At 36.3% G+C, this 21,166-nt stretch overlaps 1 protein-coding gene and 1 long non-coding RNA gene across 3 annotated transcripts; both read left to right on the forward strand.

The window, feature by feature from the left end:
* Positions 1-322: 322 nt before the first annotated feature.
* LOC127882194 (ganglioside-induced differentiation-associated protein 1-like) lies at positions 323-15,375 on the forward strand. Of its 2 annotated transcripts, none has more exons than XM_052430710.1 (5): positions 323-551; positions 2,246-2,444; positions 3,610-3,783; positions 8,915-9,115; positions 11,326-15,375. In XM_052430710.1, the coding sequence occupies exons 1-5, from the start codon at positions 486-488 to the stop codon at positions 11,658-11,660; spliced, it is 975 nt and encodes a 324-aa protein (XP_052286670.1). In that variant the 5' UTR covers positions 323-485; the 3' UTR covers positions 11,661-15,375. The 2 variants fall into 2 exon arrangements, with proteins under 2 accessions (XP_052286670.1, XP_052286671.1); XM_052430711.1 differs by lacking the exon at positions 323-551 and adding an exon at positions 616-713.
* Positions 15,376-15,381: 6 nt separating this feature from the next.
* On the forward strand, positions 15,382-17,920 carry LOC127882196 (uncharacterized). The gene is made up of 2 exons (XR_008050439.1): positions 15,382-16,927; positions 17,399-17,920. It is a non-coding gene; the product is annotated as an uncharacterized LOC127882196 (long non-coding RNA).
* Positions 17,921-21,166: the final 3,246 nt, after the last annotated feature.

Consider the following 21,166-nt stretch of genomic DNA (forward strand, 5'->3'; position numbering starts at 1 on the left):
GTTATCAAATAAACTTATAAAGCTTTTGCCTGTAAATTAGGTAGCGCCTTTAATCATATTACAGATAGATGAACATTGGATATTACTAAATGGAGTTAAATTTTTCAAGATTACCGTTTTGGCCGAAGGCCGTTTTAAATAAATATATTTTATTACGATAAATGTACCTCCTGTCAAAGAGTATCTGAGCTATTCCAAAACTGTCTTGGTGGTGCATATGTTCATATTTAATATGTGACTTTTGATAAAGAACCTTTTAAATGATATCTTTTAAATTGAACATTTTAAAATATGAATTTTATTTTTTCTATTCGTTAGTTTTACCGTTTCACTCTACTGAAAAACATGTTAACGTTTACATAATGACACCCCTGTTGCACCCCACCCCTGTATGTGAAATGGAACAACCTATATACATGTCAAGTCAATATTTACATTTGGGGCCACACATGTTTTATATTTGAGTGTTAATTTAATGCAGGGCAATGAAAAAAGCTTCAATAGATCGACCCATTTTCTTTTACTTTCCCACATCCTTTTCATCACAAAAGGTGAGAAGCTCTAAATATGATTTTAATTTGATTATTACTGCAGTACAAACGAAGTGACCTTCACAAACGTGCAAATATTGCTGACACAAAATCCTATGCCTGCAACTTCTCACATTAGGGCCTAGCTGAAGGAACTTCACTGAATTGGTTTGATGCCTGATGGTACTGATAAAATCATTGAAAATTATTTTTAAAGCTTTTAAATTCTTCTAACAAAATAATAAATTAGAAATAAAATTTAAAACAATAATTTGTGAAGTCACACATGGCCTGACCACCCCTTCCCCCATGTCGCAAACTGTCACACTTACTTACACCCACTCCCCCTACTGGAACGTGACATACTTTATGCAGGGCCCCCTAGCTCAAGGAACTTCACTGAATTGGTTTGTTGCCTGAAAGTACTGACTGGACCTGTTTGTGTTGCGCTGTCAGGGGTAAAAAGTATCAAATGAAATATTAAGTAATGGTAGATAGAATTGACTGGGGCATGTCTAGAGGCCATTCTGCTGTGTCCTGTTAATATGCAGGACACCTTACTGGAGGCAATATGTTCCCGGGCATGCATGACTTCAGCAATGCATTAGAAGTGCATGTTGATGCTGTGTGATTATATTTGATGCGAATACTTTTAAGGCGAATACTTTGAGCATTCACAGTGTGGTGGCTATCATGTTTATTGTGATTTTTTTAAATCCAATTAGCCGACACTCATTCTTTTCATAGCAGATTATAGGGCTTCCCCTGGCTCGAAATGTTCTCTAGCCAAATTTACTGTAGAACACAGAAATTCTTCAAATTTTAATAGTATTGAAGGGCTTTATGGAGAAAAAGGTATAGCCAAATGGAAATTTCTTGAGCCAAATTGTCTAATTTGTAGCCGTTAATGGCAGAGCAGGCCCAGAGATTATCTTTGTTAACCAGGTTTTCCGAAGGAAAAAACTGGTTATTAGATTGGCGAATGCGGGCGGGCTGGCTGGCTGGCTGGCTGGCTGGCTGGCTGGCTGGCTGGCGGGCTGGCTGGCGGGCTGGCGGAATAAGCTTGTCCGGGCCATAACTATGTCGTTCATTGTCATATTTTAAAATCATTTGGCACATTTGTTCACCATCATTGGACGGTGTGTCACGCGAAATAATTATGTCGATATCTCCAAGGTCAAGGTCACACTTTGAGTTCAAAGGTCAAAAATGGCCATAAATGAGCTTGTCCGAGCCATAACTATGTCGTTCATCGTCAGATTTTAAAATCATTTGGCACATTTGTTCACCATCATTGGACGGTGTGTCGCGCGAAATAATTACGTCGATATCTCCAAGGTCAAGGTCACACTTTGAGTTCAAAGGTCAAAAATGGCCATAAATGAGCTTGTCCTGGCCATAACTATGTCATTCATTGTGAGATTTTAAAATCATTTGGCACATTTGTTCACCATCATGGGACGGTGTGTCCCACGAAAGAATCACGTCAATATCTCCAATGTCAAGGTCGCCATGACTAAAAATAGATTTAAAAAAAAAAAAAAACTTACAAAGGGGGTTAATTTTTTTTGGTCATTTCAAAAGTTCAGTTTGAGTTTTCTCCCTTTATCAGATTTTTTTTTCACAATGAAAACCTGGTTTTGTGACAATTTTGTCCCTTGTTTTAATTATTGAGTTGTTTAATTGCACATCAGAAGTTTCACCTCAAACTGTAGGTTCTGTTTGCCCTAAATGAAAAGGATGTAGTTGTGAAGAAGAAATTGGTCAGCCTGTCATCTGGCCAACAAAACGAATCCTGGTATGTGAGACTGAATCCCGATGGCTATCACACGCCTGTTCTTAAGCATGGAGAGAAAGTCATCGTGGAGCCTGATGATATCATAGACTACATCAGCCAGATAACACAGGGTGCTGGTAAGGGCCATTAACTGAGGTAGTTTGTTTTAGTTAAAAAAAAATCCTGAATTGACCCCCTACCACTTAAATACCAATGTATTTTTTGCACTCTGTTATGTTCACAATGCTGCAATTCTTATCAGATCATAGTCCAACTTGTTGACGCTCTCACTACAGAGATCAGTACCCAGATTTAGATGAAACTACCGGTATACACTTATTTATTGATATAAAGAATAATTTATCAAGAACAATATTACTATTACCCTATGGAGAACCAGATATTCTGAAAAGTTGGTCTTAAACACAATTCATTAATACACAAAAAATATTTGAAAGTATTTTATAACATATAACAATTGTTTGTTCACAAAAAATTGTTTAAGATTCCATTGCTCAGTCATTTTGTGAAAATAAAATTGTGAAAGTTTCACTTGATTTTTAAACACAGGTCTGAAATACAAACATAGTTACAAAACTAGCATATATTATATTGAAATCATAGTCTAAAATCATGTACCGTATGTACATTTAATTGGAATGATAATTCATTCTGATAATTTTTTTCTAATTGTATTTCTTCTTTGAAAATTCTGAAGAAAAGTCACTTTTTGTCCCCTATCGGTGAAATCGGAGGGACTTATGGTTTGGGCTCCATCAATCTGTCTGTCTGTTTGTCACACTTTTCTGGATCCTGTGATAACTTTAAAAGTTCTTTATATTTTTTCATAAAACTTGAAACATGGATAAATGGCAATATGGAGATTATGCACATCATTTCATTTTGTTCCTACGTCAATAATATTGGTTGCTATGGCAACAAATATAAAAAATATTATTTTTTTACTGACAATGGTGGAGTTTCACCGGTAGGGGACAATATTGCTTGGCAATCTCATGTTGCAATTGTGACTAAAGAAGCAGAAGAGTGGTCATAATTACCAGTATGTAATCTGAAAAACCTTGTTCATGACATACCGTACTAAAATTGTGACGTCTAATTAAATCAGTTGGTTTTATTTGATATATTTGTGTTTTTGTTGTTGTTTTTTGTTGATTTTAAGTAAATATCTACAAAATATATATTTTATACATATATACTGTCGTACAATTTGAGCTTTGTGGTGTAGTTTTATTTGTTTCAGACTGCTAATTACAATATAATTGATGCATTCATTGGTAGGAGGTCATCCATTAGTACCTAGCTTGGACTCAGAACTTGGTAAAAATGTCCAGCGGATGCGGAAAAAACTGGACAGTATACCAGTGGACATCCTCACATACGGGGTCATCTACCATCCACATCTGTCCACAACTGGCTGTCTCATACCCTACGCCATGCAGCGCTCTATGAAAGGTTTGAACAGTGAAACTATATTGTTTTTAGCTCACCTGAGCACAAAGTGCTCATGGTGAGCTATTGTGATCGCCTTTTGTCCGTGTTGCGTTGTGCGTCGTCAACATTTACCTTGTTAACACTCTAAAGGTCACATTTATTGTCTAATCTTCATGAAACTTGGTGAGAACATGTGTCTCAATAATATCTTGGACGAGTTCGAAAATGGTTCCGGTTGGATGAAAAACATGGCTGCCAAAGGGCGTGGCAGTTTTCCTTATATGGCTATAGTAAAACCTTGTTAACACTCTAGAAGTCACATTTTTAGTCCAATCTTCATGAAACTTTGTCAGAACATGTGTGCCAATAATATCTTGGACGAGTTCGAAAATGGTTCCGGTTGGTTGAAAAACATGGCCGCCAGGGGGCGTGGCAGTTTTCCTTATATGGCTTTAGTAAAACCTTGTTAACACTCTAGAAGTCACATTTTTAGTCCAATCTTCATGAAACTCGGTCAAAACATGTGTCCCAATAATATCTTGGACGAGTTCAAAAATGGTTCCAGTTGAATGAAAAACATGGCCGTCATGGGGCGGGGCAGTTTTCCTTATATGGCTTTACTGTATGGTAAAACCTTGTTAACACTCTAGCAGTCACATTTGTGGTCCAATGCTCATGAAACTTGGTCAGAATATTTGAACTAATAATATCTGGGCTAAGTTCAAAAATGGTTGAGATCAGTTAAAAAACATGGCCGCCAGGGGGCGTGGCATTTTTCCTTAAATGGCTATTTACTACAAAACCTTGTTAACACTCTAGATGTCACATTTATTATCCAATCTTTATGAAACTTGATCACAACATTTGTTCTAACAAAAGCTCGAGTGAGTTTGAAAATGGTTATGGTTCGTTGAAAAACATGGCCGCAAGAGGGGGGAGGTGGAGTTGTCCTTATATGGCTTTAGTGAAAACTTGTTGACACTATATTAGCCACATTTATTGGCCAATCTTCATGAAACTTGGTCAGAACATTTGTCCCAATGAAATTTTGCCAGAGATTGAAGCTGGGTCATATGACCTCAAAAACTAGGTCACAAGGTCTAATATATAAAAAAAACATGTTAAAAGTCACTTTTTTGGTCCAAAATAATCTTCATGAATCAGCTTGCATTTTTTTTCAGAATAGTCTAGTTCCTTTGGCTTTCAGGTTAGCGCCTTAGGGCCTGATGGCCCTCTTGTTAATAATGGCTAACAGTTTATAGGCAGGGCATTTTATTTTAACCTTTTAGATGTCAAAATTCTATCCCTTTTCCCCAGCAAGAATTTTGTCTCAAAAGTTAATGAAGACTAACAATCGGGCAACAATTGTCCAAAACAATAAATAATCATCAGTTAAATATGTATTTAACCCTTTGCATGCTGGGAAACTAGTAGTCTGCTAAAATGTCGTCTGCTGAATTTTTAAAATAAGCATTTTCTTCGATTTTTTTCGAAGAATACTATCAGAATAGCAAACAGTTTGGATCCTGATGAGATGCCACGTTCTGTGGCGTCTCATCAGGATCTAAACTGTTTGCAAAGGCCTTAAAAATTTGGTTCCAGCACTGAAAGGGTTAAATGTGCGTAAACATACAAATTGCCTTTGATTATTGCAAGTGTAGGAAGCCTGAAGCCCGTAAAGACCTTTCTTGATATTGTATTTGAGGTCAGTTGGGTCAAGATCATTAAAAAAAAGCAGACAGGTGGTTGTGTGTCAATAACTTTAGTTTGCATTTACCCATCTTGATGAAACTTTGGATATATAAAGCTTACATTGAGATCAACCTTTGGATTGTAATTTGCGCAAGTTGTTGCACCTACTGGGTGAAGGATGAAACTCAATGTTTGTAGTTAGTATAAAAGCTAGTTGCCTCTCATTAATGTGAGTTAAGATTGAGATATTGCCCATGAAATTTGTTTTGAGGAAGCTTGCAGGAAAACCTAGTATGAATTCGGGGCAACTGAGTTCAAGGTCAAGGTCACTCCAACTGAAAATAGAAAAAAACAGGTGGCTTCCTGTTAATTACTTTAGTTTTCATAAAAAATCTTGATCAAACTTGCACATAGACAGGGCATCTTGGGTTAAAGATCAAGGTCACAGATGATAAAATTAGCAAAATGGCTAACTCTCAATAGCTTTAGTTTGGATAGACAGTTTGTTAAAAGATAGCCTACTTAAATACACGAAGACCCTGCTTGATATTGCATTTTGACCAGTCGTGTCAATGTTCAGTTTGCTGTTACTAAAAATATATAGATGATTTTTGGTGCATACTTAAACTTTACTTTGGTGAGATATTGGAGTTAAATTATGCATTTTGGTTGCTTTATGCCAACCTAGTATTGAGGTTCAACTGGAGCCAGTCAGGTTAAGTTCAAATACTTAAAATAAAATGAAAAGTGTTCTTAATAATCTAAGTTTGGATGGTGATATTTTTCCTAAATTTTTAAGTTTGAATAGCTTAAATATACAACTACATGTACATTCTTATTTGGACCAGTTGGGTCATGGTCGAAGTGACTGTGTCCACGGTGTAAATGCATATCGGTGGCCTATCTGTCAAAATGCTGCCTATCTGTTAATTCTTGGCTGCCTCTCTGTCATAAACAAGAAAATGGATGATCGTAATTCACAGAACAGGTAAACAAATCTAAAATTAAAACCCATTAACACATTTGTGCATAAAAAGAGGTGGTTCATGAGTTGAAGCATATATCCAGCTACAGATTCCCAGTATTCCGCAGGTCCAAACACTTATCACAAATTCTATCGAAGATGGAATGATGACGAGGGTGGTGGAACAATCGTGCATACATGCCACTTTGATGACTTATTAACATAGCTTTTCTGTAATATGTCAAATATCTAGTGTCATTGATATCATTTTTATGATCAAATCTTTACATTCAATGTAAGCTATATAGTAATTTTCATCAATTTTACTTTAAAAAATGCCTACTTTCGCTTTCGTTGTGGCACGGAAAGCCTCTCGATCGGCTCACTTTTCTGGCAGTTTTTTAGTGGTAAAATTTCAAGGTGAACATCATCCTTCCAGATCTAGGGATCGAATAAATAAATCCAAGGGAAGTAATAAGCTTTAAATGGACATAATTATCTGACCTGCCAAATTATATATTTGTTTTAAATAAATCAAAGTGGCGCAGTAGGCGGCATTGTGTTTCTGACAAACAAATCATGGTAAAAGGTCAAGGTCATCCTTCAAGGTCTAAGGTCAAAAATACAAATCAAAGGGAAGTAATAAGCTTTAAAGGCAGATAACTATTCAATATTGAACATTGCAACTTGATATTTGGCATGCATGTGTATCTCATGGAGCTGCACATTGAGTGGTGAATTTACAGTCACGGTATAGTGGCTTTTAATTATTTGCTACTAAAAATAGAGAGTGGCTTTTAATTATTTGCTACTAAAAATAGAAATTTGTTAGAGACAATTATTTTCAAGGGAAGTAATTTATACAATTATAAATCTTATATTCTATATTTCCTTACCAAGAATTAAACTTCTTTTCACAGTTACTGTACATGTTTTTATTTTGATTATTTATAACTCAAATGAATGATTTGTCAAAGTTTTTATACGCCTGTTTAAAAAAACCGGGACGTATTATAGTTTCACCTGGCGGCGGGCGGTGTCCACAGCAGTGTCCGCTCTCTAATTCAAATAGTTTTCATCCGATCTTCACCAAACTTGGTCAGAAGTTTTATCTAGACAATATCTAGGCCAAGTTCGATTATGGGTTATGCCGGGTCAAAAACTAGGTCACAGGGTCACTTAGTGCATCTCAAACATTTAGCATGGTGTCCGCTCTCTAATTGAAGTAGTTTTCATCCAATCTTCACCAAATTTGGTCAGAAGTTGTGTCTAGACAATATCTAGGTCAAGTTCAAATATGGGTCATGCCGGGTTAAAAACTAGATCACGAGGTTACTTAGTGCATTTCAAGCATTTTGTATGGTGTCCGCTCTCTAATTGAAGTAGTTTTCATCTTATCTTCACCAAATTTGGTCAGAAGTTGTGTCTAGATGATATGTAGGTCAAGTTCAAATATGGGTCATGGTAAAGTTATCAAGTTGTCCAAAACCTTCAAACGGGCGTATCTTGTGACAGTTTGGCACTCTTTTTTTAAATGATATAACTATCATTTCTTTACTGTACTAATTTGTGAATGGTAGGGTTCACTACATACCTCTGGACTTATGTCTATAGGTACATGATGAACTCTGGCTATAATCTCACAGGCCTTGGTTGTCAGTGATGTCTGACTTGGTCATTTTAACTGACTTCAGACCCCTACCCCTTGGTTGGATTGGACAAAATCCAATGGAAGTAATAGGCTTTAAAGGGAGATGATTTCTATACCTGCCAAATGATAAATAGAAATTTTATTTTATAGCAGCGCAGTAGGGGGAATTGTGTTTCTGACGAACACATCTCTTGTTTGTCTTTGAACTTTCTTCCTCTCTAGAGGTCACATGATGACAAATGGTCCAAATTGTTATCTTGGCTAAGTTTGAATCAGGATCACTTGCATCTGAAAACTAGGTAACCAGGTATTTGAAAACTAGGTCACCAGGTATTTGAAAACTAGGTCACCAGGTATTGGAAAACTAGGTCACCAGGTATTGGAAAACTAGGTCATCAGGTATTTGAAAACTAGGTCACCAGGTATTTGAAAACTAGATCACCAGGTATTTGAAAACTAGGTCACCAGGTATTTGAAAACTAGGTCACCAGGTATTTGAAAAGACATTTTAGTCTTTAATCTTGATGTATTTATTACTCAACCTCAATAAAATATTTGAACATATCAAGGACATTTGATTATGGTTAAGTGTTAAAAAACACTTGTCAAGTCTTCGACAATTATTGTACTTTGAACACAAATGAGTGCTATTCAGCCATCATGGACATCTTGTTTTTAAAAAAAAAAGATTTTAGAAACTTGGGCATGAAGGTTGTTTAAACACAACTTATGTCCTTAAAGGGACAAGTACATGTTTTTAAATGCTTAATATCATCAGTTATGTAATCCTGGTATATAACTTTGTAAAACTGGATGCAATTTATTCATTAATGCACATTTTTAAGAGAACTTTGAGAAGAGGTTAAGTCTCTTGATCGAGCTGGCCACTCGGCACCCTGAGCTGCGTGACAGCTACTTGAACAAGTCGCAGCTGGCGGCCTCCAACTTCGATACGATCACCGACGTGGACCGGGTCAAGGCACAGTTGGATGACCTCATGAACTTCTTTGCTGAAGTGGAGGAACAGCTAAGAAAGATCAGAGAAGGTAGTGGTACTAGTGGCAAATATGGCTTCCCCAGGCTCAAAATTGTCTTGAGCCAATTTATTGCAGACAATTTTTAACACATTAATTCTTAATTTGATCAGTTTTATTGGGTTTAATCAACAAGAAAAATTTGTAGTCAGGTGCAATTTCTTTAGCCTAATTTGCTAGTTTGTAGCCACTGGCTAATTTGGCGAATGGCATAGGAAGCCTACATTGTAAAATTGTCTTAATAATGGTATTTATTTTTTAGCTGATCTCAGAATATAGTGCTCATTGTGATCTCTAGTGTTGGCGAGTGGCTTTCCATAAAAACATTTCTAGATTTTCACGAAACTTAAAAAACAGATCTTCAGGTGAGCTCTCTTTATAATTTAATGAAATCATTACAGTCTGCTGCATAAATACTTCGATAGATCTAAAGAAAGATCTAAAAATAAATTGAAAACAAGAGAGTTTTTAGCTTATAAGTCCCATAGGATTCTTGTTTCGTATATAGCACAAAGAGTCCCACTATAAAAAAAAATGTTGAAAATAATGCTCTGTGATATATCTTGCCATGCCCAAAGGTAACATGTTAATTTAAAAATATTCTCTCTGAGGCACAAGGCAAACAAATGTTGCTTTTTATGTGCAAAAGCAAGATTTTCTAGTTAGTTTGTGAAATGTATTACCATGGCCCCAACATTGGCCTCATGGTGGTGGTCACATGCTTACTTCTATTATTATATATACACATGTATATAGTCTTTACCACTTAGATAGGTATTTTTATGCATTTGTAGTCTCTTAGAAAGTTAAATTTCATTTAAGAACCTTTCTTGCTAATTTAAAGTTTTAAAAGCTTTATTTCCAACCCTTAGATACTGATTAGCAGTAAACAGCATGAAACCTGAACAGACTGCGAGTTACTCGCAAGCTGTTCTGGTTTTAAGCTGTTTGCAGATAGCCATTTTCACTTAGCTTCCAAGTGGAAAAGGATTAAATTGCAAAATGACTTGACTATGATTTTAAAATATTCTTATAGGAACACACAAGGCCCAAGAGGACTCGTACTTTGAAAAGTTTGATGTAGAAGTCATCTATCAAAAAGTGCTCAAATGATTCCCCATAAGTAAACATAAGCCATGCTTCAGGGATGGGCATTTGCTTTGATTTTATCAAATTACCTGGGTCTTTTAAATGGAAATTTATGAAATAAAAATATGTCTGTATTGTTCCCCCATACATTTAAGCGGGTATGCACGATTTTTATGTCCCCCACTATAGTAGTTGGGGACATATTGTTTTTGCCCTGTCTGTCTGTTGGTCTGTCTGTCTGTTTGCGCCAACTTTAACATTTTGCAATAACTTTTGCTATATTGAAGATAGCAACTTCATAGTTGGCATGCATGTGTATCTCATGAAGCTGCACATTTTGAGTGGTGAAAGGTCAAGGTCATCCTTCGAGGTCAGAGGTCAAATATATGTGGCCAAAATCGCTCATTTTATGAATACTTTTTCAATATTGAAGATAGCAACTTGATATTTGGCATGCATGTGTATCTCATGGAGCTGCACATTTTGAGTGGTGAAAGGTCAAGGTCAAGGTCATCCTTCAAGGTCAGAGGTCAATTATATGTGGCCAAAATCGCTCATTTTATGAATACTTTTGCAATATTGAAGATAGCAACTTGTTATAAGTGTTAAATTGTAATATATTGATAAAAATATGTTACAATAACACAAAATAGGCTAGAAAAATTATACTTTGAAGAAGAATTTCATGACATGCAGCAAAGACAAATTAGCGCCCCGAGCCGATTGTGACCTAGATATTTTGTACATATTTGCCTACAATAATCGAAGCATTCGTCTTTTTATAAGGATCAGAGTTAGTGTTCGTGTGTCATATGAATAGATATCGTTGCAGGAAATTATAATGATATGTAAAACTTAATTTAGATTCACATGGTACATGCATGATATACATGCAGAATTAAATATCTGGCCTATTTAGCATTTTTTGACACATGTTCTTCATAGCTTTTATTTTAATTTATATTGAAATTTATGTACCGGGTATACAAAGATTTTTACACATTTTATATAAATTCAACAAAATATTTGACAAAATGGTCTATCCCCGCTTTAAATTAAAAAAACTTGAAAACTTTGTTTAAAAAATTGTTCTCAAATGTTTATACTCTAATGCGCATGCACACATGTTTTAGAGGGAAGCTTCATATCGGATGAGTTGTGGTTGTTTGGGCCGATGTTCACGGCAGCAGACATTGGTCTTGCGGTCCTCCTACACCGGCTCACACTACTCGGGCTCGCACGACGATTCTTCCCTCCCGACAGGTGCCCCTGCATTCACCAGTACTTCTACCAGGTGCAGAAACGACCGGCGTTCCAGAAAATACAGCACGAGATAGGGATGTTGAGGCTGACCTTGGCCTTGCAGACTTTGAAAGCAGCTTCCCCGTATTTACTTGCTTTGGGTATAGTAGGAGCGGGAATAGGGGCTGGATATTATGTGTACAAAAAGATTAATGAATCTGAGTAAACCTGTGATTTTAGGATCTTTTTAAATAGGTGTTGTTTCAGTGATTTTTTTCCGCCTAAAAGTACAGCCTCTTACAGGCTGTTTCCCAATTGCAAAAAATACAAAAAGTATGTTTCCCAATCGCAAAAAGTAACATTTTCCCCCAAATTTGACCGAACTTTCCAAAACATACATGTATGCCAAACTTTTCCAATTAACTAAATAATTGGTTTATTGAGTTTTTTATACTGCAATTTAAGTCTCTAGCACCTTTTAATATACACCTGAAAATGTTAGAAAGCAGTTAAACATGCACTTATAAACAGTTGGTATACTGTTATTTTTAATCATATTAATAATGTTTAAAGTTTTCCCAATTTCATGGTTAATCAAGCTTTTTATCTGTATAAATATGGCACAGGCTGTAAAATATAAAGCAACAAAAATCACTATGTTTTTTTTATTGCTTAGGTAATTTGCTTATTGTTTATCGCTGGACCATTTGACTGTTAAGATACTTGTAGTCAGTTTACTTGTCTTGTTTTGATATGTTATCAGTGATATGTAAACAATACATTACCATAGCAACTGTGATGGTCATTTTGAGTACCGGTACCAGTGTTTCAAATGGAAAATTACAAGACTATTGAAATACCAGTTTTAATCTGTCGTTGAATTCATAGGAAAACATAACAAATAACATTTTAGTAAATGTACGGTGGTACCGTACCTTCTATTTAGCGAATCTCTTATATATAACCAATAATATTAACAGTTATATTTTGCTCATCCTGAGTGCATGCTACATATAGACATTAAAGACTGTTTATAATGAATGATTTTATGTTCAAAAGAACACGTTTTACTCTGTCACTTTAAAAGCATTTAAACAAATGTAGATTTTTACATTTTGTATATAGACCCATCTCTTAACGGGATTTGTTATGGGAACACCCTTGGAAGGCAGATGGATAGGTTGCTGCTTTCCTTTCTCTTCATGATACAGTTTTCATAGAATCATCACCAAATAAAACCAACCTGTCCCACCAGGAATTTTAGACATATTCATTTATTGCCAATGTTTTATAAAAAAGCAAAATTCTCTGTTTCAGCTCTGGTAACTCATTCTCCTTTCATCAAATCTTCACAAAACTATCCAGATATGGGGTCCATTTTTTACTACGAGAGAATATTTCTGTCCATGACCTTAAACCTATTTATTTTAGCTCTATGGCATCGAAAGCCTCGGGTTTATGGAAACGCTCTAGAGTCCGTTTCCTGGGCCTAGAACCAGTAATTGGTGTCTAAAGGGAGATCTAAACTTTAAAAAATGCTACCACAGTAGGGATCGAACCAGTGACCTCCCGGTCACTATCCAATACGCCATTGGGACCTTTTATCTTATGACCTCATGACGTTATTAATGATGATGATCCCTGGATCCCTATGTTAAGTGTCCTGGTTTCTGATTGTGAAATCATGATGAATTGTGTGAAATCATGATTCATTTCGCGAAATCATGATGAATTGTGTGAGATTGTGTTACAAACTGAAAACTACAATTGTATATAAGCTGAACTGTTATTCATAAGTATGAATGAAAAATATTTGTCGCAGAACTTTTTGTGCAATGTTCATGGATGGCTATTGAAATTGTAAAATCATTATTGGTGTGCAAAAGTTTTCTTTGATTTTGGGGTTTACGGATCCACAAATTCAACACAGACACATTCGAAAATGACTGATTACAGATTTGACAATGCCACATTTGTGTTTTTGCATAATTTTAAATCCATGAAGTAACGAACCGATGATGGTCTTTTAACCACCCAATTTCTTGCACCAGAATATGTATGATTTTACAGTATATCAGGTAGAGAAAAAAGCATTCAGAGTAATTTTAGTATTAAAAAATAATTGAACCTTGGATTTTAGTGTAATTGTGTTCGAAAGTATATGAGTCGTGTTCTGAGAAAACTGGGCATAATGCTTGTGCGTTAAGTGTCATCCAAGATTAGCCTGTGCAGTCCACACAGGCTAATCAGGCATGCCACTTTCCGCTTTTATGATATCTTTTGTTTAAATGAAGTCTCTTCTTAGCAAAAATCAAATTTAGGCGGAAAGTGTCGTGCCTGATTAGCCTGTGTGGACTGCACAGGCTAATCTGGGATGACACTTTACACACATGCATTATGCCCAGTTTTCTCAGAACAGACTCATGTTATTTTACTTTTTTGACCACTTCAGTGACTTTTACTAACAATAGGGACATTGATGATTGTTTATCAATTAATCTGTAAAGGCCTTTTCTTAGTACTCATGTGGGAGTTGTCATCGAGACTATGGTATATTTATATGGTGAATTTAAATGGAATAATTGTTAGATATATTTTTTCAGTATATGTGCTGTTCTTCTTTTACCATTAAATAGATAATTTGACTTTTTATGCCCCCTTTCGGAGAAAAGGGGGTATATAGTTTTGGCACTGTCTGTCAGTCAGTCTGTCTGTCAGTCTGTCACACTTTTCGTGTCCACTCTCTAACTCAAATAGTTTTCATCCGATCTTTACGAAACTTGGTCAGAAGCTGATCTAGACAATATCTACGTCAAGTTCGAATATGGGTCATGCCGGGTCTAAAACTAAGTCACGGGGTCAAAAAAACAAATCCAAGGAAAGTAATAAGCTTTAAATAGACATAATTGTCTGACCTGCCAAATTATTTATTTTTGTTAAATAAATCAAAGCAGCGCAGTAGGCGGCATTGTGTTTCTGACAAACACATCGTGGTAAAAGGTCACGGTCAAGGTCATCCTTCAAGGTCTAAGGTAAAAAATACAAATCCAAGGGAAGTAATAAGCTTTAAAGGGAGATAATTATTCAATATTGAACACAGCAACTTGATATTTGGCAAGCATGTGTATCTCATGGAGCTGCACATTTTGAGTGGTGAATCTACAGTCACGGTAGTAGCTTTTAATTATTTGCTACTAAAAATAGAGATTTGTTAGAGACAATTATTTTCAAGGGAAGTAATTTATACAATTATAAATCTCAGATTATATATTTCCTTACCAAGAATTTAAGTTCTTTTCACAGTTACTGTTAAGATTTTTATTTTTATTTTTTATAACCCAAATGATTATTTGTCAAAGGTTGTTTTTTTAATGATATAATTATCATTTCTTTCCTGTAATTATTTGTGAATGGTAGGGTTCATTGCATACCTGTGGACTTATGTCCATAGATACATGTTGAACTTTGGCTATGATCTCTTTGATAAACCACAGGCCTTGGTTGTCAATGATGTCTGACTTGGTCATTTTTTACTGTCTACAGACCCCCCCCCCAGTTGGATTGGACAAAATCCAAGAGAAGTAATAAGCTTTAAAGGGAGATGATTTCTATACCTGCCAAATGATAAATATAATTTTTATTTCAAAGCGGTGCAGTAGGGGGCATTGTGTTTCTGACGAACACATCTCTTGTTAAAATATAGAACTCTTTACTACTAAGTTGGAAAAACAAAATTATTATAGTCTAAAATTTATTTAAATACATAAAAATCAATACTTATGTAATAATTAGTTTTTAATTTCGCCTGAGCAAGAAAAAAAATCATATTTATATTTTGTATATCTGAGGAAGACTTTTCATTCTTTTATCTTTTGAAATTGTAAGATTTTCTTTTCTAGAGCAATTTAAATTCATTTATATTTTGGATTCAGTGTTGTGACTTTTGTGGATTTTGTTTCCAGAAGTTGTTTAGTCAATTGTTTGCATTTAATGCCTTGAAATTGTGTTAATTATAAAAACTAATCGCATGCCAACAAGAAAGGTGTATATATTGTTGATTTAACAGTAATTCGTATTGCACTGTTATCAATTATGAAACTACAGTATTTTATTGTGTACAATTAGTTATTATGAATAATGTGTTCATAAGTACTTTTGACAAAAAAGTTAAGAAAATCGTTCACAGAGTAGCAATTTTTGGTAGCGTTTCTTGTGAATATTTGTCTAGGTAATGGACAGTTATAAACACCATCAGAAGTGTACTACCCAAATAACATTACGGAGTCCATGGCGATCACTTATTACGTATTTAAACGAGGCTTTAAGGAGAACTGTACCTTGAGATTTTTTATACACGCAGTGTGTTTAATAAGATGCTATTTTTACACGGTAATGCAGTTTAAATTTTATTTCCATAAGACCAGCTGTGTTCCAAAGTTTGCGATTTCTGCCGAAAATTTGTCTGCATTGTTGAACGGTTTTAATTTAAATTTCGCGCCGAATTATCATGTTACCTTCCGTATTTTCAAAACGGAAGACCAACGGTACCTTTTATTTTTAAAAAAAATCCCACAGAAAGTATAAGATTCGTAACATGTATTAGTAACTCAAGTTACCGCAGCTCTCAATGGATGCTTTTTAGCTCACCTGATTGCTCAGGTGAGCTTTTGTGACCGGTCTTTGTCCGTCGTATGTCCGTACGTCCGTTAACATTTGCTCGTAAACACTCTAGAGGCCACATTTCTTGTCCCATCTTCATGAAACTTGGTCAGAAGCTTTATCCCAATGAAATCTCAGCCGAGTTTGAAACTGGGTTGTGCCGGGTCAAAAACTAGGTCACTAGGTCAAAAAAATGAAAAACCTTGTAAACACTGTAGAAGTCACATTTCATGCCCAATCTTCATGAAAATTGGTCAAAACATTGGTCCATGTCTCGGATTTGTTTGAAAATGGTCGAGATCGGCGAAAAAACATGGCCGCCAGTGGGCGGGGCATTTTTCTCTATATGTATATAGTGGCAGTTTTCCCTATTTGGCTATAGAGAAACCTTATAAACACTCTAGAAGTCACAATTTTTGCCCAATCATCATGAAAGTTGGTCAAAACATTGATTTTATTGATGATTTCTCGGACGAGTTTGAAAATGGACGGGATCGCAAAAAAAACATGGCCGCAAGTGGGCGGGGCATTTTTCTCTATATGTATATAGTGAAAACATGTGAACACAGTAGAAGTCACATTTTTGGCCCAATTTGTATGAAGTTTGCTCTGAACATTTGTTTCCTTGTTACGAGAGTTGAGTTCAAAAATGGTTTCGGTAAGTTGAAAAACATGGCTGCTGGGAGGGGGGCAGTTTTCTCATTATGCCCCCCCCCCCCCCCCTTCGAAGAAGAGGGGGTATATTGTTTTGCTCATGTCGGTCTGTCCGTCCACCAGATGGTTTCTGAATGATAACTCAAGAGCGCTTATGCCAAGGATCATGAAACTTCATAGGTACATTGATCAGGACTCGCAGATAACCCCTATTGATTTTCAGGTCACTAGGTCAAAGGTCAAGGTCATGATGACCCGAAATAGTAAAATGGTTTCCGAATGATAACTCAAGAACGCTTATGCCTAGGATCATGAAACTTCATAGAAACATTGATCATGACTCGCAGATGACCCCTATTGATTTTCAGGTCACTAGGTCAAAGGTCATGATGACCGGAAAAAGTAAAATCGTTTCCAGATGATATCTCAAGAACGCTTAGGCCTAGGATCATGAAACTTCATAGGTACATTGATTATGACTCGCAGATGACCCCTATTGATTATCAGGTCACTAGGTCAAAGGTCAAGTTCACAGTGCCAAAAAAACGTATTCACACAATGGCTGTCAAGGTCATGGTGACTCAACTTAGAAAAATGGTTTCCGGATGATAACTCAAGAATGCTTACGCCTAGGATCATGAAACTTCATAGGTACATTGATCATGACTCGCAGATGAAATAATGATGAAACTTGACCAGAATGTTTGTCTGGACAATATCTAGGTCAAGTTTGACATTTGGTAAAGATTGAATGAACCGACTCCTCTCAGGTGAGGGAACTAGGGCCATTTTGGCCCTCTTGTTTGTTTATCATATTGGTGTCACTTTATGAGTATATGCCATAGAATAAAGGTTTATTAATGTTTAATCTTGAATACGCTGAAATACCGTAAAGTTGAAGAGTCATTATCTTGTTTACAGTACTTTTAAATACATTTCAAGTTTATTTTCAAAGACGTTTTATCATTCGTTTACAATAAATTTCTGTGTTTACCTTATCTTGATATTTTGTTCATTCATTTTAAGTGTATTATAAACACCGTGCAATCATGACGTATTTATTTATTACGTAGTCAGTAAGTTTACGTTCGATTGTGTTTACCTATACCGTTGTTTGTGACTTCGTTTATACATAACTAGATATTTGTTAATAACAAAAGAAAAAGAAAACAATCATGTCTTTGTTGTTTGTTATTTCAATTACATGTATTTGGAAATCCTGGATAATTCAAACCGACCTTTTGAAAATATGTCGCTTTACGTATGAAACAAAACAGTGAGACAGACCGGATGTCTTTTTAATTCTACAGTAAGGCCCGAACATTTATTGAACTATTTATATCCATTGTAAATTGTAGGACATGTTTAGTTTGAGAACATAAAATACTCTCAAGTCATCACTGACAAACCCTTATAGATCGACCTGCAGACACGTTTGATTGAAATACTGGGATTCGGCAAAAACTCGTGTCTTTTTTCTAAGTATATGTAGGATGTTGCCCGGTTGGCTCAGTTGGGAGAGCGCTGTCCCGATACTCCATGGCCGCGCTGTCCTGATACTGCGTGGCCGCGCTGTCCTGACACTCCGTGGCCGCGCTGTCCTGACACTCCGTGGCCGCGCTGTCCTGATAATGCGTGGCCGCGCTGTCCTGGTACTCCGTGATCGTGCTGTCCTGATACTCCGTGGCCGCGCTGTCCTGATATCCCGTGACCAACGAGTTCGAATCCTAGCCAGGCTACAGTGCCGTTTTAAGCCCCGTGGGGCCCATGAGAAGTGAAACTTTTGGGGCCCACGCCCCGAGACACTAGTCTGTCTAGTGCCTACTAAACCGCCACTGCTTTTATGGGAGAGGGATTCATCAGGGGAATGACCAAACGTGAATGAGCACGTGTTGAATTCAGCTCCAGTCTCATAATGAACATCTTGAACACGAAATCACCACCAAAACAATATGGTTTCGCATATAATAAATGATTATCACATGGGAAGACAATGTCACGCCTTTAATCGGTACATAACATTGATCTAAAATAATTATACCCCCACAAACGAAGTTTAGGGGGATACATAGGAGTGAGCTTGTCTGTCTGTCGGCCCGTATTAAGTGTCCGCTCTCTAATTCAAGTTGTTTTCATCTGATTTTCACCAAACTTGGTCAGATGTTGTATCTAGATAATGTCTAGGTCAAATGCGAATATGGGTCATGCCAGGTCAAAAACTAGGTCACGGGGTCACTAAGTGCGTTTTAAACATTCAGCATGGTGTCCGCTCTCTAATTCAAGTAGTTTTCATCCGAGCTTCACCACACTTGGTCAGAAGTTGTATCCAGATGATGTGTAGGTAAAGTTCGAACATGGGCCATGCCGGGTCAAAAACTACGTCACAGGGTCACTTAGTGCATTTTTAACATTGAGCATGGTGTCCGCTGTTTTATGTGAAGACAACATGCAAAATATTCCGTGTCAATGCGACATGTGAGGGTATTCGTCACGTCTTTGACAAAGCTCTAGTTGGCTTTGTCAATGTTTTTATTAGTCTAAGTATGTAAAAAAATTATTTCGTCACGATCTCATTGTTGGCCTCTAAAAGTCGCGGGACCATAGGCAGTTGCCTACTCTGCCTACCGGTGATTGGTATTCCAGGACTGGTGGCCCACGAGTTCGAATCCTAGCCGGGCTACACAGCTTGTGTGGGATTGGTCATGAAATTATTTCTACGACCATTCTTTCGCCTATGTCTGATTTATAAAAATGCAGCTATTCGGTACTGTGCCGTGTATGTGCGTATGTACTAATGAACCGCTTTGTCCGGCCTCATTTGCCCATGGAAAGTCTGAGTAGATAAACAGAGCGTTGTCTTAGTTCCTAGTCGTCTGCGATTACTTTTTGTAAGATATGTAAGATTTTTTTTGTCTCTGCGCATCCGTTGAGAATCCAAACGGGCAGATACGCCCAAAATAACATATCACGAAATGAACGTTATTGTTTATGTTGTAATGACTTGGATTTAGAAGATGAATACCATTTTAAATGTATATGCCGCTGTTACACCGATTTAAGAAACAAATATTTAAGCCGTATATTTTATATTAACCATTCTGTACATAAATTCCAAAAGATAGTTCCATGTGACAAATCAGTTATTTATAATGTATGTAAATATATCAAAGAAGCTCTATTTATAAGAAATACGGTTCTTAATAATTATGTTCAACAAATGTCATTACCGCCTTGATAGTTTATTAGTATTTGTATTTGTTCGCGTGTTTTTTTATGTTATTTAATGTTTTGTTGTTATACCTAGTTACGTGACAGAAAATAATGTGTATACTGTGTACTTTAGTATGAAGACGATGTACTTGTGTATAAGTCTGAATAAACTGTCTGTCTGTCTGTCTGTCACGGCAAAATATCACAACAAATCAATCTATATGAACGTGGATAGCGGTTTCTCCATTCTGACACAATCATTCGCGCGTCTTTCTCACAATCCCAAAACGCTTACAAGAATACCTAATTAAGACTTACAGCGTAAACTTCTTCCTGGTCATCTATTGTTATAATTTGTGCACATACATATTTCAGCGTATACACTTAACCTTTGCAAAAACGCAATTTACAGTATTCGTTTAGAAACCTTGATATGGTTCAATATATAAAATTGAATATCACAAAGAAATTCTTTTTCTACCAAACTGAACAATAACATGGTTCAATATATAAAATTGAATATCACAAAGAAATTCTTTTTCTACCAAACTGAACAATAACTGTGTTCTTGCAGAATTTTTGGAACGATGCACGAATTATCATTTCAAGGGTTTTTCATTACGATTGAATCATTTCCCATTCAAGATAAAAACTAAACAAAACCTGACAATAAATTACTTCACGTATTGATAGATTCAAACGGGCAAACTTACGGACCGACAAACGACAATGTGCGCGATGTTGAGTGAAATGAGAGAACTGAGTTGATTATTTTGCTAGTTTTGTTCTTACTTAAGATTTCGTTTTGAGAAAAAAATCAATCACAATCCGTACAGTCTTAAGCTAAAAAACTCAGACATGCGCTTGCATTAAGGCATATCGATACATACAAGATATCAACGGGCGCGTTTTAGCATGAACCGCGTTCATGGAAAACTGGGATTAATGCATGTGCGTAAAGTGTTACCATAGATTAGCCTGTGCAGTCCGCATAGGCTTATCATGGACGACATATTCCGCTGTCATGGATTTTCTTATTTAAGGAAATATCTTCTAAAGCTTAATCCTGTAAAGGCGGAAAGGGTCGTACCTTATTAGCCTGTGCGGACTGAACAGGCTTATCTGGGGTGACACTTAACGCATATGCATTAAACCCTGTACGCGACACTTATGTTCACAGCTATTACTAGCAGTGTATAGCCTTGCACC

This window comes from Dreissena polymorpha, chromosome 5 (genome assembly GCF_020536995.1).
Source record: "Dreissena polymorpha isolate Duluth1 chromosome 5, UMN_Dpol_1.0, whole genome shotgun sequence".
NCBI classification, from domain to species: Eukaryota; Metazoa; Mollusca; class Bivalvia; order Myida; family Dreissenidae; genus Dreissena; species Dreissena polymorpha.

Excerpts from the sequence above, each read along its gene's own strand:
- LOC127882194 (XM_052430710.1), top strand. The coding sequence starts at position 486 with ATGAAAAAAGCTTCAATAGATCGACCCATTTTCTTTTACTTTCCCACA. Across the intron at positions 2,445-3,609 it reads CCAGATAACACAGGGTGCTG|GAGGTCATCCATTAGTACCT; the intron begins GTAAGGGCCATT and ends ATTCATTGGTAG. Across the intron at positions 3,784-8,914 it reads CATGCAGCGCTCTATGAAAG|AGAACTTTGAGAAGAGGTTA; the intron begins GTTTGAACAGTG and ends CACATTTTTAAG.